Source organism: Cladophialophora bantiana (assembly GCF_000835475.1).
Source record: "Cladophialophora bantiana CBS 173.52 unplaced genomic scaffold supercont1.11, whole genome shotgun sequence".
Taxonomy (NCBI): domain Eukaryota; kingdom Fungi; phylum Ascomycota; class Eurotiomycetes; order Chaetothyriales; family Herpotrichiellaceae; genus Cladophialophora; species Cladophialophora bantiana.
Window position 1 is genome coordinate 625,484 of NW_015971585.1, and position 16,421 is coordinate 641,904.

The following is a 16,421-nucleotide window of genomic DNA, read 5'->3' on the forward strand; positions in this document are numbered from 1 at the left end:
GTTGTGCAATGGCGTTATGATTTTTAAATGTTGACTACTAACGAAGTAGACCAAGAAACAGGGTATCATACTGAGAATTCATTTGCGTGTATATGCAGTCAGACGTCAATTGATCTGCGTGTGTTTCTCAAGCCCGATTCAAAAATATGCGGCAGAGTCTGTCACGGAATACGAGGTATGTACTGGGTACCTCAAAAATGCTCGATAGCGTCTAAGCGAACGCTATATCGAATGTAATTAACAGTATAGGATGAATGACAGAGGACCACTATTCCTAAAGACAACCAACATTCTTGATGTGAATGAAGGGCACCTTCGATTCTACAGTGATTCGCTCTGCGCTTGTCAGACTGTGCTCCTTATTTTTGGAATTTGTATGCTCTTGCACTCCTTGGAATGTCGCAGTATTCTCAACACTCATCACCCCGCCCGAGATATAACTTACAATGTCACCATCTTTCCGTTGGGCACGGCTGTCATCGTTGTGCAGATCACGGATTTCGTTAGAATGGATGATATGACACCCTTGGCTTGCCGCTTGATGCGACTATGCTTCATCGGCCCTTCTGGTAGCAGACTCTCAGACGAGTCGCGAGGTACGTATGCGACGCTGCAACGATATCGACGCATGACTGGAATTTGTTGCCCAATTTCGGAATATTATATTGTCTTCAGGGGCAAGCCGGCAGCGCCTGAAACCGAGAACGTCTCTCGACTGGCCCAATACCTGATTGACGATGAAAACAATTCCTCTTGATAGTAGTCCTCTTAAGTGAAGCATTTGATTTGGCAAGGTTTTCGATATACTACGATCTTGACTCCAGCCCACCGCGTCGTTGGATGCAAAAGTTTCTCGTCAGGAGGTTACCAATTCAAGTAGGCTGGCACATCGGTAACTTGGAGGCGACTTTTAATCTTCCTACACTGTCCCACACTTCGGTGTCGTTGTCCCTGAGTTGCCCTGGTCGCTCGCCTCTTTTGAGAAATTATGATGTATGTTCCATTGCCAAATGCTCCTATGCGAAGATCGACTCTGTACCTGGCACGAGAGCACGCTCAAAAGCCATGTCTACTTCCAGCTAACAGATGGCGCGATATGGGGAGACGACATTGGGCGGCGTTACAAAGCGGAGTTCCCATACGATTGTACAGCCGTAGATGCACACGATCTTTGTTGTTGACATCGACGGGGCCCTGGGACAGTTTGCAACATTGTTACAAGCGATGTCACTGGTTGAACTCAAGGAAGACGAGAAAAGCTTAAGCTTCCTTCATAGCGAAGGTCAAATTCGCGAAAACGGTGACGATTCCAGTGTCGAAATTGACTTGGAACCCATCATCCACCAGCGTATTCCTCATGATGATGAAGTTGAGGAATATCACTCGGTGCTAAATCGCTGCTATGAATCGATGAACAAGTTGACGGAGGCGCAGAAAGAAGTAGGAAGTGCCCAGCAAGGTCCGCTTACAGAAGAAGACGTCAAAGTTCTGGAAGGGGAGGTCGCTCTTTGTGACAAACTGTCCGAGTTGATGCAAAAAGAATCACGCACTCTCACCTCGCAAATTCTCCATGCAAAGCGGAACCATCTAGGCGATTAAATCACGAGCAAGAAGATCCATTCGCCAATTCGCGCGATGTCTGTTCTCACCGTCTCTAAGATGGCCCTCGTAGAAGATGCCATAGAAATTGCTGGAGAGGCTCCGACGCTGGCATGATGAAAGTTCATTCCACTACTAACTATGAAGGTTTAACCCAGTATACCACGAATGCTTGCCTTTCTAGTTCAAACTGCGTCACGGGCTACAGGCGAACATTGACGAAACCCGATTCCAACAGCGCCCTGCTCTGTCAACTAGATGGCGAAGCCATATATGCAGTCTGTTGGCGGAATACAAGTTGGACTGGAGATGAGCCGATATGCCTCACCCTCGTCTTGGACCTTGACGCTGAGGTTGTTCAAAGAGCGTCATCCCTTGCGCGGATGGAGACACTTATAGGTATGCTGCAGAGCGTGCCAAATGCACTGCTGTTAATGACGATCCGCGGATGAGCAAGAAGGACAGCGATGGATGCCCAGGTCCTTTCGTCCTGTCCACGGCACTCAAAATACGACACAGGGACTCTGCGTACCAGTCAAGGACTCTGCTTTGAAATAAGGATGCTTTATCGATCTGAGAGATTTTCTGGTGGGCAAAGAGCCTCCAGACCTTGTTATCGAGGAATATTGCTACTCTACCTTGACCGAAGGAAGTGGATGGCCAGAACTACACGGCGGGCTCGGTGCCTTGATACATATTGATACATATGTGGCCCTTGTAATCCTTGAAGAGAAGAGACGGAGGACATGGATGAACATCTTCCGAGAAGAAGTGATATGGAATCCTGTCCCACATGGAACCCTGGTCACAGAAGTGGAGATGCAAATAAGTTTTTATCTTCGTCCTGCCAACCCTTATGCTTTTGAGTCTCATATCAACGGTTAGGAGAATACCGGACAAGGCTGGCAAGGCTGGCGAGGCTGGCGAGTCGTACGAGGTACTAATCCGATCTCCAATATAGCCGATAACGGAGGCCGGAAGTTTCCCCGCACTTGGCCCCGTCGCCGTGGTCGTGTTGGAGTAAGGCAGTCCTGGTCAGTCAACACCCATTGAAATATCCATCGACGTGTCTTGTATTTTGTGATACGGACATGTCAGACGTGGCACTCTCTCTCGCACAGGGAAGCCCAGTAGCCTGTTACTAGGGGGTTCTGCGCGTGAGTCGGTCTCTCTCGGCTGGACCGAATATCGCAGCCTAGGGAGCTTCCAAAAGACTTGGAGAGCGAGCCTGCCAGCCAGCTAACAACCAAGCTATACAGCCCTTCATTATGGCTGCGAAGAACGTCCTTCGCAGAGCGGTGCTCTATGGTGAACAGACTTCCACACATCGCTCTTCATCACTCTTTGCTAACATCCTCTCCACAGTTCCTGGCTCCTCACAGCGCTTCCTTGACAAATCCCGCACCCTCACCGCCGACTGCATCGCCTACGACCTCGAAGACAGCGTTACCCCGGCTAAGAAGGCCGAAGCCCGCAAGCTCGTCCGCAAAGCCCTTGACCAAGAATTGCCTCCAAACATAAAAGAACGGGCGGTGCGGATAAACAGCGTAGGCAGCGGTCTCGCGCTCGGCGACCTGGAGGAGGTGGTCAAGTCGGCTAATCTGACGACGCTGGTCGTCCCGAAGGTGGAGAGCGCGAGCGATCTGACTTTTATCAGCGACGTCCTCGCGCATTCGCGCTCCAGGGAGAATCTCCAGGAGCGCGGGCAGATAGGGGTGTTGGCGCTGATCGAGTCGGCCAAGTCTCTGCTCAACCTGCCCGAGATCTGCCGCGCGGCGCCGCACCTGCTGCAGGGCCTGGTGTTCGCGGCCGAGGACTTCGCGCTCGATATGAGTATCACGCGCACGCCGTCGTTGACGGAATTCCTCTACGCCCGACAACTGATCGCCACCGCGGCGCGCGCGCACAATCTCCCCTCCACAATCGACCTGGTCGCCACGGCGTTCCGGGGCGAGGGCGACGAAGAGGCCCTCGTCCGCGAGTGCGAGGAGGGCAAACGCATGGGCTACAATGGCAAGCAGTGCATCCATCCGTCCCAGGTGGCCACCGTGCAGCGGATTTTCTCCCCGAGCGACGCCGAGGTCGAGTGGGCTGTGAGAATTGTGATTGCCCAGAAACGTGCCGAGGAGATGGGCAAGGGCGCCTGGAGTCTGGATGGGAAAATGATTGACAAGCCCGTCGAAGGCAAGGCCGAGCGGATCGTCGAGAAGGCAGCCTTGTGCGGGATGGATGTGGAAGGGCTGAAAGAGAAGTGGAAGGATCAGATGCCGGAGTGACTATTTGTCTGAGTAAATGAGTCAATGGGCTGAGGGAATAAGATCTATGCTTTTATATGTGGATAAAACAAGAACTTTTCGGGGCCAGCGTGTCTGGACTGCCCTCTTCCGGCATGCTCTGTCTCTTTTTGCACTGTCCAACAAAATCCATGCCGTTGAGAATTGAAAGAGCAAAGGCCAGCGACGAGCTGAATATATCCCTTGCTGTCCTCTCCATTAGCAAACAATTTCCTGGAGCTTCGGCTTCGCTCTCAGATCCAATCTGCGAAGTACTGACGGCGGAAGGCTCCGGTGACTAAGGCTTCCTAAAGCTCCTTCTTCTGTTTCAGGTCCCCATTCTCATACACCCTGGCCTTTAGCTCCTTGGTGGTGAACGACGCCGGTTGCTCTCTCTGATCAGTCTTCTTTTCCTTGATCGTCAAACAGTTGATGTCCAAGACTTGACAGATGCGATTAATCACCCGGACCGCCCACACGAAGTACTGAATCATAGCGAAGACAAAGCATCCATAGATATACCAGCGTTCAAACTCAGCCGGGACCGGGTCGAATCCGAAAAGTGGTAGCCAGGCCAATATCGCGCCAATGGCCAGAGGGACCAGTGCGATTGTGAAATAGGGAAACGGCCGACGCGTAAGGTGGTGGAGGATGATTTTTGTCGTAAGTCGGCCAAACACGAAGGAGAGCGTAAGGCAGAATATGACGAGGTAGTTGTCTCGCAGGAGAATTGAGTACGGGGACCCACACCATGCGGCAACTGAGACGGTATAGATGATCATCGGAATCCACTCCAGGAAGACGGGCCAGAGAGGAAGATTTTGTTGTTTTCGTGCCCGGTAGACGTTGTGTATGCAGGAAGGTAGGTGGGCCGCAAAGAAGGCGAAAAGGACGACGGGGACCCAAAGGTCGAGCAAGACCACGTCGCCGAATATCTGCGGATAGCCAACATAATCGGCGATGCGTCCTTGCCAGAATTGCGGGCCCAACAAGCCTGAGATCAACATGAAGGAGCATGCGAGGATGAGACCTTCGGTGGGACCGTTGAACGCCCCCAGAAAGAGGGTATGCGTGTGGTATGTCTCCCATGTGGAGAAGAACATGGGCAGACAGGGCACGAGTGCTGTAAAGGCCCCAATCTTGGTCGGCCCCAGACCCATCGCGGCCGTCTCGAGTAGGCTACCCAGAGTGCAGTTGAGCGAGTCAATGCCGTGGTCAAAGAGTTCGCCGAGGCCGCTGGATGTGCCGGTTCGGCGGGCTTGTTTGCCGTCAATGTTGTCCATGGTTGAGTACATCCACAGTCCCAGAGCAAAGCTATAAGAGAGCCACGGGGGGGCGGGTCCCACTAGATCTGGAACAAAGACTTGCAGCAACGCGATATTGATCAAGATGCAGAAGAAACCCAAGAGTGTCACCATGTTGGGAGCAAGCCACATAGGGAGGAACTTGACGGCCGCATTCCACTGTAAACCCATGAGCTGACGTGGACGGACCAAACATGTTCAACGACATACGTAGTGGCGCAGGATATGATTTGATATCCACGACTCGTCTACACTCTGGTACTTATAGGTCTTCAGGTGGGCCATGGCCTCATCCGAGAGAGGGTCGGCTGTTGAGCGATGATAAGTTTCCTGGACGGCAGACAAGATAAAGGACCAAATGGTAGCCGGTGCTTGAAGACCTACCTGATTCTACCATGATTCAAGTTGCTGCTAGCCGTCTCTAACCTTGAATCCAACGCCGATCTAGGCAATGTGCTAAAGGTCTAAAAGACGGGAAGGTAAAGAAAGAGATACGAAGGCGCAATCATAAGGGAAGCGTACTAGCGGTCTATTCGCATGCTCGACATGATTATCAAATGCTCACACGACTGGAAAAGACCTCTGAGAGCGAAAACCCCTGAACCAAGTTGACGAAGAGAAGGAAAAGTTCGAAGTCGTAGCAAAGATGCCAAGATGCCAGGTCGCCGGTCGTGCCAAGACGCTAACCATGCTGCTGCTTTAACACCCGCCCGTCAATTCGACACGTGTCGCACGTGTTGCACGTGCTACAGCCTTCGCGTTGCATCTCTTCCATCCTTCGACCTTCTGACTTTGATCAGCCTTTTCTCACCATCCTACCGATGATCCATCTCTGCGGCATTCCCCAGAGGTTGGCCCAGTGAACGGTTGTTCATTGTAACAAATTAGTATAGAGGTCGGGGTGTAGGCGATGATGCTTCACAACTACCTCACCCTGCCATCCTCACCTCGCTCCTCACAATGGAGGCTCAAGAGGACCAGCAGCCCGTAATCAAGGAGCCCTCATTTACTGTCGCGCATCAAAAGGTCGAGCTTGATGTCTATTTCAGCCAACAAATCAGCGGAAAGACCGAGATCACCATCTATCCCGATTCCACGGACCTCCAGGAAATCAGCTTGCATGGTCGACAATGTACCATCAAAAAGGTCTTGATCAACGGCATTCCGCCATCATCAGTACGGCATGACGACCCCTGCGATCAGCTTACTCTCCATTCCCATGGTTCAGTCTATCAGCACCATTTTCTAGCGGAGAAAATAGCGAGATCGGTTGGCCCAGAGTCGTTACCGGATATCGTTATTGGCCTCCCGAAAAGGTTGAAGATCGTGCCAGTCACAGTAGCAGAAGTGCACACTCAAGCTGCTGGCTCCGTCCAAATCACAGATCCGCTCTCTCAAGGTCCTTCTGCTACCGAGCTCACACAGGCGCTGTCAGACACTACTGCCGCGAAATTTACTCCTTTGACGCTGGTGATCGAGTTCGAGTCTTGCCATGCAAGGGAATCTCTTCATTTTGTCTCCGGTAGCGCGGGAAGTGGCCGATGGCCCCACGCGTACACTCGAACCAAACTGGGATCTGGCGGTGCCTCGGCCTTGTTTCCATGCGTGGACGAGATCAACAGTCGATGCACATGGGACATCTCTATTCAGTGCCCGAGGACCGTGGGCGATGCTATCAACCAAGCCGTGGCGGTCGATGGTGTGCGCCGCAATCGAGTCGCTGCCGCTAAGGATTCATCTCGCCAGAGCTACGAGTCCAAAGAGATGGTCGTACTCTGCTCCGGCGAGCTTATCGACGAGATACTGGACAAGAATGACCCTACTCTGAAGACCATGTCTTTCTCCTGCTCTCAACAATTGGCGCCGCAGCAGATCGGCTTTGCCATCGGACCTTTCGAGCAGGTCAATTTGAGCGAACTCCGAGATGCACAAGAGGTTGCCGACATCGGTCGCAATGCCGTTGAGATGCTGGCATATTGCCTACCTGGACGATCAGAAGAGACGAGAAACACCTGCTTGCCCACCACCAAAGCCATGGATTATGTCGTCCAAAAATACATATCCTGCCCTGTCAAGTCTTATGCCATGTGCTTTGTCGAAGATGCTCCATCCGATGTGTTCATCTTTGCGGGTGTAACAATCTGCAGCACTCGAATTCTGTATCCGGAAGAGGTCATCGACCCGGCGCAGGAAGTCACGAGAAAGTTAGTGCATGCGATCGTCTCTCAGTGGATCGGCGTCAATATTGTTGCCGAAACCCCTCGAGACAATTGGGTCATTGTAGGAGGTGCCTATTTTATCACCAACCTCTTCATGAGGGAACTCTGTGGAAACAATGAATACCGAGCATACATCAAGCAGCAGGCGGATCGCGTTGTGGAACTGGACTACGAACGACCTTCAATCTATGAACTAGGCGCCGTAACCTACGTTGATCCTGCAGAACACGAATTTTTGGCCACGAAAGCTCCAGTCGTACTCTTCATATTGGATCGTCGTATCGCGAAGAGAGAGGGCACGTCCAAGATGCCCGGCATCCTGGCAAAGCTGCTTACGAAGGCTCGAACGGGTGATCTAGAAAACAACGCGCTCTCAACGGAGTTGTTCCAGAAGACTACTGAACGGATGGGTCACGAAAAGATTGATGATTTTCTGGCTCAATGGGTCAAAGGAGCAGGATGCCCTCGTTTTTTTGCCCAGCAAAGATTCAATAAGAAAAAGTTGGTTGTGGAAATGAGCATCCGGCAAGAACAAGCCTCGCGTGAAACGGTGCGGGACCTTGATCCCGAATTTTTTCTACGAGACGCTCGTGACGACTTCTACGGAGTGTGGCCAGCCACTGCCCAACCAGTATTTACCGGGCCGATGACGATTCGAATTCATGAAGCTGACGGCACTCCTTATGAACACATTGTGCAGATCAAGGATGCTAACACTGTCATGGAAGTTCCATATAACACCAAATATAAGCGTCTTAAAAGAAGCAAGAAGCAGAGGGCTCGAACTAACACCAAAGCTACGACCGAACAGGCAGAAGAGGACAATGACTCTCTCGTCTACTGTCTGGGCGACGTGCTCCAGACTGAAGAGGAAATGGCCAACTGGCGGATAAAAGAGTGGACTTCTGACCAGGAAGACAGAATGAACTCCGAATCCTACGAATGGATTCGATTGGACGCCGACTTTGAATGGATTTGCACTATGAACCTTGCCATGCCTGGGTACATGTACGCATCTCAGCTCCAACAAGACCGAGATGTTGTCGCGCAGATCGAGTCGATCCGCACGATTTCCAGATATCCACCTGACGCAACCACGTCCTCGATTTTCGTCCGCACCTTGATGGACCGTCGGTATTTTCATGGTGTTCGGGCACTAGCGGCGAAGGCACTAGTCAGGCATGCCGCGGAAGAAGTTGGCAATATCGGCTTGTTCCATCTGAAGAAGGCTTATGAAGAATTGTATTGCATTACAGACCAAAACTCAGCCATGACACGGCCAAATGATTTCTCGGACCAACTGTCATACATGTTGCAATGTGAGATCATGGAAGCCATTGCGATGGTTCGGAATAGTCAAGGATATTCCCCGAAAGAGGCCAGAGACTTCTTACTGGAGAAGTTGAAGTTCAACGATAACTCGGTAAACGACTATTCAGACGCATACTATGTCGCTCGGTTGATGAAAGCGCTGACTGGCGCGGCCATCGCCCGGCCCCGGTACAGCGAGTGGGACATTGCCGAAAACTTTGAGATCGAAGACGAGATCCATGATCTGAGGGAGTTCGAGCGTCAATTTCTGGATGAGATCGACCGGTACCGTAGAATGGATGAATGGACAAGCTCATACCAGAACCTGTACTGCCGAACTGCACTGGAGTGTCAGGCCTTGCTTGCCGCGACCGGGATAGGGCAATTCTCGCCCTTGCATTTCTTGCAGTACACCAGGCCCGGCAACTACGATATGCTTCGACAAACAGCCTATGGAATCCTGGTCACGCCAAAGATATTCGACAACCCATCCATCCTGCGCTATGTGTTGTACTGCATGGTGGCTGACCCGTCACCCTACATACGGCAAAGTCTCCAGCGCGCTTTTGGCAAGGTCCTCGGAAGACGAGCGATTGGCGAGAAAAGCAGCATGATGCAACCTGCCGCCGATTCTCTGATCATTGAAGGAGCCGCAGCTGGCGCCGACGAACCTTCCAAGCGGCAAGAGGAGCTTGCCAGGCGGCAGACGTTGGGGGGCGCAGTGAAAGCATTGAGGGAGGATCTCGGCAAAAATGGTCCTCTTCAGTTGGCACTGTGGAATGCTATCTGTTACAACCAAATTACCCTGGAGGATTTGCAAACTTTGCTGGACTTCTGCCGCTTGCTGTACGAGCCCGTCAACGAGATGAAAGTCACCCTACGACTGCCTCGATATTGGAAAGTTCAGAATCTAGGAAAGGTGAGTTCTGCTTCATTTATTGATAATACGTTCTCGATTTTCGAGTTAACGCGGCTTTCGCTGTTGCAGGGCAAACTCAAGTTCTTGGAGACGCGCAAAGTCCGCAGCAAGCCCGTGCCAAAATGGCAGCCTCCACCCCCTCCCATTGCTGTCGTGGGACCTCGTCCAGAATTACCGAAATCGCGACCAAGTATCGGAGGAGGAGGCGGTTTGAAGCTGAAATTGAAGGTGGGCGGCAGTAACAAGGACGTTCATTTCACAGGCCCAAATCGTAAGCCTTCGATTGGGCTTCCACATCCTGCACCGATGGCGCCTCCAATGCCCCACCAAACCAAGCCGGCGCAGCAAAAGCAGGCTCCAAAGCCGCAGACACCTATCGGGGGACCGGGCCGCATCACTTTGAAGATTCCGAAGAGACCAGCTGGAGGGGGAAGTTCCTCGCAATCGTAAGCAGCTTGTTTGGTGGAAGATGGGTCCCTCATTGTAGTCAGAGTGGCCAGGTGGAAAAGAGATTGGATGTCCTGAAGGCGAGAATGGAGACTGGCGAAAAATGTCGGTGGAGGGCAATTGTCGCCTGTGCGTATGATCATCCTTCATAGACCCGTGTGTAACAATAATGAAGCGAGCGCTCCTTGAGACCCATTTTTCCATCCCGAAATTGTCGCCAGAAGCTTTCCAATCGCGGGTGTCACATTGTAATTCTTCCAGACCTCATCGCCATTTCTCGCATAGGCATTTTCGCGGGGACTTTGTTCATCGTCGATCATCGCCCATCCGTTCCAACGCCTCGAGCATCACAACGGAATTGCCACGGATGACCACCATTCCCAACCTCTCGCGCTCGCCGCCTGCCTTTTCTTCGACGGCTTCGTCGAGGACAATGTTCAGAAAGACCTGTGTTCAAGGGCATGCAGTGTCAGCTGTGATCGCATTTCGGTTTGTTTGTGCCACGCGCTTCCGCCATCTTTTTGGTGCATTGTTTGCGCATTGGGTCTTGTCGAGCGAAAGTAGTGGCAGGAGGAAGTTTGCAGGGAGGAGGAATGGGGGAGGACACAAACATCATAGCCGCGCAGGACGCCGATGACTTTGCGATTGCCGTTCAGTTGGACGAATAGGCGCTTTTCCATGTACTAAATTTCGTTTTGCAATTGACAGCCATAGTCAGCACGAACAATCAACACAACTGTTGTGGGAGAGAGGGGTGGTTCGTAAAGGTACCTTTTTGAGCTCGGGTTGCGCTTGAGGCATGGCTGCTGTGGTTCGGCGGTATCAAGCTGATGACTAGCTGACAGAGAGCAGAGAGGACTGGTTGGTAAAGCTGATATGCGCACGTCGTCTCTTCACGGAGGGGGAAAGGGGAGACTTGTTCTGTTACTGTACATGCAGGGATCCATGAGGATACGCAGTCTGGAGAAATCTTAAGGCCAAGAGAAAAGGTAAATTCCGCGGGCGGGCTTAGGCCCATTTGAGGACAATGGTGACGCCGCCCTGTGCACACCCGGGGACCCCACCTTGAAATAGTAACTATTATCCCACCCAAGCAAGATGGATTCTCCCGTATCTGGAGTATTATGATGATATATAGGTGCCACACATTAGAGCACGCACACGGTCAACCGCGGGAAGCAGCAGAAGCAATCATAATTACCACAACACTCCAAAGCAAACACCTGCTTTGATTGTCTAAGAGCACGCACTGCTTCAACCGTTCTAAAAACACATATCCCGTTCTTTCTGAACCGAGCTGAATTCCTCTGCGTCTGATCATTACTTTGCTAGATCCTCAGGCTTGATCATTCCACGCTTGATCATCTCGGCCACAACGGGGGTACCGTCCCCATACACAGTCATGGACTTGACCTTGAATCCCTTGGGACCGCTGGGGTCCTTCACACACCTGAAGACCATCGCGCCCGGTACGACAACGCCCCACTGACGACCAGAGAAATCTGTCTTCGTCTTGTCCCCTCCTGGGACGGGGAAGTTGCCGTAAATGTGCGCAATGCCCATCATCTCCCAGCTCCCATCGTCGCGCTCGTACACGTTGCAGTATCGCGGCTCGTGGAGGTGCTCGGTGAAGGGAGCATAGCCTGACAGCCAGCCTTGCCAAGATGCCTCGCCGGGAGGGAAAACAGTGCCGTCAGACTTTGTAAAGACGAAATCGTCGGTGTGGAATCGAGTATACGGCCCGCTCTTCATGTCGCCGTGGTCAAATGCTTCTTGGTGGTCAAACAGGAAGTCGAGAACGGGGTGCTCGCGGAAGCGCTGCTCTTTGTCTGAGCCATCGATATGTACGATATAAGCTGGTTTAGACATTGTTACTAGAGGTTGGCAACGTGCTTAGCTTAGGTAATTGGATGTTCCGAGTACGACAAGATGGTCGTAGGAAGGGGGTATATAGCTTTATCTGGGAGCACTCTATACGCAGAACACCCCTCTATCACCCCCTCAGCCGCAAAGCTTTTCTCAGCCAGCCACGTCTATCTTTCAGCCAGCCTTTTCGGGGCACGTGAGAACTTAAACCCCGAGACAAGCTGCATCGACTCGTGGTGTTCAAAAGGCGGCACCCTTGGGGCCTGGACCCCCACGTTGAGGTCGCCGTAGTTTGACGATCTTTTGTTCGCCAAGGAGAACTATTTAGTCAAGCTCGCCAAACTCTTGATTCACTAGCCCTTTCTGGAGGATGGAGCCGAGGTTCACCAGTGCCCAATAGGCATCAGGACCAATACCGTCAACAAGATCGTCATGTGGGCTCTTCGAGACTTCTACCAATCCTGTAGTCTTCAGCCCAACAGCGCCGGTCTTCAGTTTGCGTCCCTTCTCCGAAACTGTAGAATAGGGCCATGTTTAGCCACAGTGACAAAATGCGAGTATAGTTGAAACTCCTCTGGCCGTTCTCGCCCGACTCCCATGCCCACCATACCTTGGCCGACTTTCCCCCCGGGGCCATCAGGGACTTTGAAATCCATCGTGTATAAAACCTGTGCTGTCGTTATCAGCAGCTCAGCCATGGCTAAGTTCTTCGCCGCACACATTCTCGCACCGCTAAGGAACGGCACGAAAGCCCTCCGTTGGATTTCGATGTTTGCAGCAGGATTGGTCTCCGTCTCAATCCAGCGGTCAGGGTTGAATTTAAAAGGTTCGGCAAAATATGCAGGATTATGCATGAGGGAGTACAGGCCTGTCCCGACTTCAGTGCCCTCGGGTATATCATGACCATCGATGCGTTGGCCGCCCTTGAGAACGACGCGCCATGGAGCCGCAGAGACAGGCGGACACATGCGAAGGCACTCGTTGACAACGGCGTAGAGGTACACGCAGGAGCGAAGTTCAGGCCCGTGGTTAATGGATGATACCGAGGGAAAGGTGGTGCGGACTTCGTGGGCGACTTTGGCGTAGACGGAAGGATTGTGTGACAGGTAAAAGAATATGCCAGCAAGAGCGGATGAGGTCGTATCGGAACCTGGCGAGGTCAGGGTGTGTTATGGTTTGGCTCAAATGGCTGGCAAAAAACAGTAAAGCAGCTTACCCGCAACAATCAACAATCCCGTTTCGGCCAGCAACTCGGGCAGCGGCAGGCCCTCTCCAGTCTGTGCGTCTTTCGCATTTAGTAAGTTTTGGTAAACGTCTTTCCTGCCCTCAGGAAGCTGCTGCTTCATCCTTGCTTTGGCAAAGTATACGGCTTCGTCATGGAACCGCAGATATGCTCGTACGCCGTCCGGCTTAATGGCCCAGTGAAGCCCTAGACCCCACCACCTCGTCCAGGGGACCATAGAGACAACGCCAATGCGATTCATCATTCTCTCAATGCAAGAGGTGATCCAGCGATAATCGGGATTTTCGATCAGATGGCGTTTGACACTGAATACAACGTCGGTCATGATGTCGAAAGAAAGGTAATTGGCTGCTTGATGTAAGCATGATTGTCGAAACATTCGCGGCCTTGTTCTTTACCGAACTTTGACATGTCCAACGGGAGACTCCATGCACTTGACGCTTCCGGTGCTCCCTCTCTCCCGTCGCTTGCCAGTAGTCTCTTGCACAAAATGGCGATATTCTCCTTGATGACGGGTTCATATCCCCGGACCGCAGCTTCGGTGAATCCTTGAGCTATTACGCGTCGTTTCCGCCCATGCACCGTCTTGTCCCAAGCAGTCAAAACCGACCACTCCTCCTCCTTACCAAGGAGCGCCCAGTAAGCCTTGGACTTGGCGATATTTTTGGCATGGCCGTAGATGTCTGTCAAACGTCCAGATGAACATGTAGACCTGGAGACACAAAGACAAAGACGTACCATGAAATCCATTTGCACTATTGACCACAAGTCTGTCTGGTCCGTAACGAACAAAATCTCCTGCGCGATTGTTTCAGCTATTCTAATAAACAACAACATTGAGAAAACATCTAACGTACCATAGACTGCATGACACCTCAAAATATCTATGTGAACATCGTTCACATAATTGTGGTAGGCAGAATACCAGGTCGTAAGCTTTGCAAGGAGCGGTCCCGGATATTTTGCAAGTGGATGAAAGAACAGTCGATATATTGAAATGTAAACAAGCTGGAAAACAGTCTCGGGGTCAACACCTTAACCGGGACAAAGCGACTCGACTGAAGACTTACATAGACAAATGAAATAGCAAGCAAAAGGACAACAACCTGAAGAAGTCTCAGGGAGTCTAGGAGCGCCATTAGTTTTTTGGATAAGAGACGATCACCCTGCCATTGCTAGCGTGCCAATTCTTATACTTGTGGGTTGTGTGGAAATCCCCCATATCCTCAACTGTACAACTGAGCCCAATAGCCTGTCAGGACTCATCTTCAACGGCAACCGCAGTGATACCGTCAGATTATGCAAACACGAGGTGAGAGGAGTCAAGATGAATAGTAATCAGCTCATGGACGATGCGTAGATTCCAATTCAGGCCGCAGGATTCCCTGTACTGTGAGGAGCCGAAGTCTACCAAGCTATCCATAGACAGGATTCTGTATGATCAGCAAGGCCTCCTTGTGCCTGTCATCCCATTGGAAGTGTGCCGAGATTTGGGGACCAGGGGAATAAATGATTAGGCTTGGAGCGGAGATTTACCGTATCAGGTCAACGGTTTGGATCCCACTGCAGCCATTGACGACACCACCATCACTGCTGCAGTACAAGGAATGTGGAGTGTTTTTCACGCGAAGTGATATTCGCCAGTCAGGCTTTTGTAGCGTCAGCTCATCATTGCCTCCCTCTGAAATGAGAATTTAGCTCAGCTCGCGTGACAACTTCAATAAGCATGACGGGGTGAATGTGCTAGACGAAGGCTTTCAAATGAAGTCGACAGGGTAACGGTTAAGGCGTGCGGAAGATTACTGCGGTAGGCAGCCACTTTGAAGGCAAAATCACTCTCGCCCGGTTTTCGATACCCCGGGTATCGATAAGTATTACCACAATACTAGTATTAGCCGGTATTGGATGAATCAGGAGTACCAGGATATAATACTTCTTGGCATTTCTCTTAACAATAAAGTTAAGGGGAAATCAGTGAATTTTGAAGGCTGAAACTGAGAAACTAATACACGCTGGTCCTAATCTAGAGATCACGTGCTCCATTAGCCCTCAATAGGTTGCTGCCAACAGTATTATTATAATACCGATCTAATCCAATCCAATACTTACATTGTATCGAACTTGTCTATACTGTATCGGAAACCACTCTGCTCGCGCTGTAGCCCGATACTAATTCTCAAATGTTGAGCCTAACTGAACTACTAGCGTCTTAGCCATAATTCATATTTGCAACACCGTATATCATCTTTCCGCACTTGCTCCATAGCTGATAGATCACTCGTGGAAAATACATCTCCATTCAGACAGCTTTCGGGCCTTGTGTGAGCCAATGCCACCGCTGACTCCAGAACTTCGCCACTCCAACAGTCACTCTAACAGATGCCTGCCAAAGATATGAAGCCTATGCTGCTCGCGCCATTCTCCAGCAAGGAACACAGTTCTCCCAGTCAGGTTGTAAATACCACGTTTTGTCATCCCAGTTTTGTCCATCACTCGCAGGCTCGCTGGATTGCCATCATTCACAATCGCCCGCACGTAAAGGTTCAAGAAAGGTGCCCAAAACGATCTCGCCCTCTTGCAGGAGCCAAACATTGCCTCGACTGACTCGGTTGCGTATCCCTTGCCCCATCCTGTCGGTAAAAACATGTACGCCAGTTCGACAGTTAATGTCACAGTGGCAGCGGCAACCGATGGGTTGAATTCCTCGGGCAACGTAAGGCTGCTGGTATCCAATGATTTGAGAGTCACAAGGCCGATGAATTCTGTTGGTGTTCCTTCATGTCCTGCTGTTTGCGGTTTGGTCTCAACAGCCAAGGTCATCGGCTCAAGAATCTTGTGCACAGTATAGGCGACTCTATATGTCTTTGCTCCTTCTAATTCTGCGTCGTTGGTGGGCAGATAACGTCTGGTAACGTCCTCTGTGTCCTCGATCGACTTCGCCCGGCCATTGATGCTATTTTTGTTAACAAAGTCAAATCGCGAAGTACTAACCGAACCCAGAAGAGGAAATAAAGAGAACTTTCGAACTAACAAAACGGGAGACATACCTCCACCAAGTAGCCTTTTCGTTGCTGTGCAGTTGATGCAACCATTCCAACTCCGGACTTCCTCGTTCCGCTTTTGTTAACAGAGCCAGTTTGAGCCGTGGTGTCAAGATGACTGTGTCCATGGAGTCGCCCAGATTGCTACGCTTGTGGTGCTTGTAAAGTGATTACCAACTAGATGCGTCTCAGATACTCC

General features: G+C 51.2%; 8 protein-coding genes across 8 annotated transcripts; 3 read left to right on the forward strand and 5 right to left on the reverse strand.

The window, feature by feature from the left end:
* Nucleotides 1–1,224: 1,224 nt before the first annotated feature.
* On the forward strand, nucleotides 1,225–1,599 carry Z519_07649 (uncharacterized protein; the record flags this gene model as incomplete). The annotated part of the gene is made up of 1 exon (XM_016765381.1): nucleotides 1,225–1,599. The coding sequence occupies one exon, from the start codon at nucleotides 1,225–1,227 to the stop codon at nucleotides 1,597–1,599; it is 375 nt and encodes a 124-aa protein (XP_016618350.1).
* Nucleotides 1,600–2,867: 1,268 nt separating this feature from the next.
* Nucleotides 2,868–3,875, forward strand: Z519_07650 (uncharacterized protein; the record flags this gene model as incomplete). The annotated part of the gene is made up of 1 exon (XM_016765382.1): nucleotides 2,868–3,875. The coding sequence occupies one exon, from the start codon at nucleotides 2,868–2,870 to the stop codon at nucleotides 3,873–3,875; it is 1,008 nt and encodes a 335-aa protein (XP_016618351.1).
* Nucleotides 3,876–4,180: 305 nt separating this feature from the next.
* Z519_07651 (uncharacterized protein) lies at nucleotides 4,181–5,461 on the reverse strand (the record flags this gene model as incomplete). The annotated part of the gene is made up of 2 exons (XM_016765383.1): nucleotides 4,181–5,335; nucleotides 5,387–5,461. 2 exons carry the CDS (start codon nucleotides 5,459–5,461, stop codon nucleotides 4,181–4,183), a joined length of 1,230 nt encoding a protein of 409 aa, XP_016618352.1.
* Nucleotides 5,462–6,136: 675 nt separating this feature from the next.
* Z519_07652 (uncharacterized protein) lies at nucleotides 6,137–10,075 on the forward strand (the record flags this gene model as incomplete). Its single annotated transcript, XM_016765384.1, has 1 exon — nucleotides 6,137–10,075. The coding sequence occupies one exon, from the start codon at nucleotides 6,137–6,139 to the stop codon at nucleotides 10,073–10,075; it is 3,939 nt and encodes a 1,312-aa protein (XP_016618353.1).
* Nucleotides 10,076–10,378: 303 nt separating this feature from the next.
* On the reverse strand, nucleotides 10,379–10,873 carry Z519_07653 (uncharacterized protein; the record flags this gene model as incomplete). Its single annotated transcript, XM_016765385.1, has 3 exons — nucleotides 10,379–10,519; nucleotides 10,684–10,755; nucleotides 10,844–10,873. The coding sequence occupies 3 exons, from the start codon at nucleotides 10,871–10,873 to the stop codon at nucleotides 10,379–10,381; spliced, it is 243 nt and encodes an 80-aa protein (XP_016618354.1).
* A 519-nt stretch (nucleotides 10,874–11,392) lies between these two features.
* Z519_07654 (uncharacterized protein) lies at nucleotides 11,393–11,941 on the reverse strand (the record flags this gene model as incomplete). The annotated part of the gene is made up of 1 exon (XM_016765386.1): nucleotides 11,393–11,941. One exon carries the CDS (start codon nucleotides 11,939–11,941, stop codon nucleotides 11,393–11,395), a length of 549 nt encoding a protein of 182 aa, XP_016618355.1.
* Nucleotides 11,942–12,262: 321 nt separating this feature from the next.
* Z519_07655 (uncharacterized protein) lies at nucleotides 12,263–14,320 on the reverse strand (the record flags this gene model as incomplete). The annotated part of the gene is made up of 7 exons (XM_016765387.1): nucleotides 12,263–12,453; nucleotides 12,549–13,088; nucleotides 13,155–13,529; nucleotides 13,580–13,864; nucleotides 13,920–13,979; nucleotides 14,039–14,189; nucleotides 14,252–14,320. The coding sequence occupies 7 exons, from the start codon at nucleotides 14,318–14,320 to the stop codon at nucleotides 12,263–12,265; spliced, it is 1,671 nt and encodes a 556-aa protein (XP_016618356.1).
* A 1,228-nt stretch (nucleotides 14,321–15,548) lies between these two features.
* On the reverse strand, nucleotides 15,549–16,350 carry Z519_07656 (uncharacterized protein; the record flags this gene model as incomplete). Its single annotated transcript, XM_016765388.1, has 2 exons — nucleotides 15,549–16,134; nucleotides 16,229–16,350. 2 exons carry the CDS (start codon nucleotides 16,348–16,350, stop codon nucleotides 15,549–15,551), a joined length of 708 nt encoding a protein of 235 aa, XP_016618357.1.
* Nucleotides 16,351–16,421: the final 71 nt, after the last annotated feature.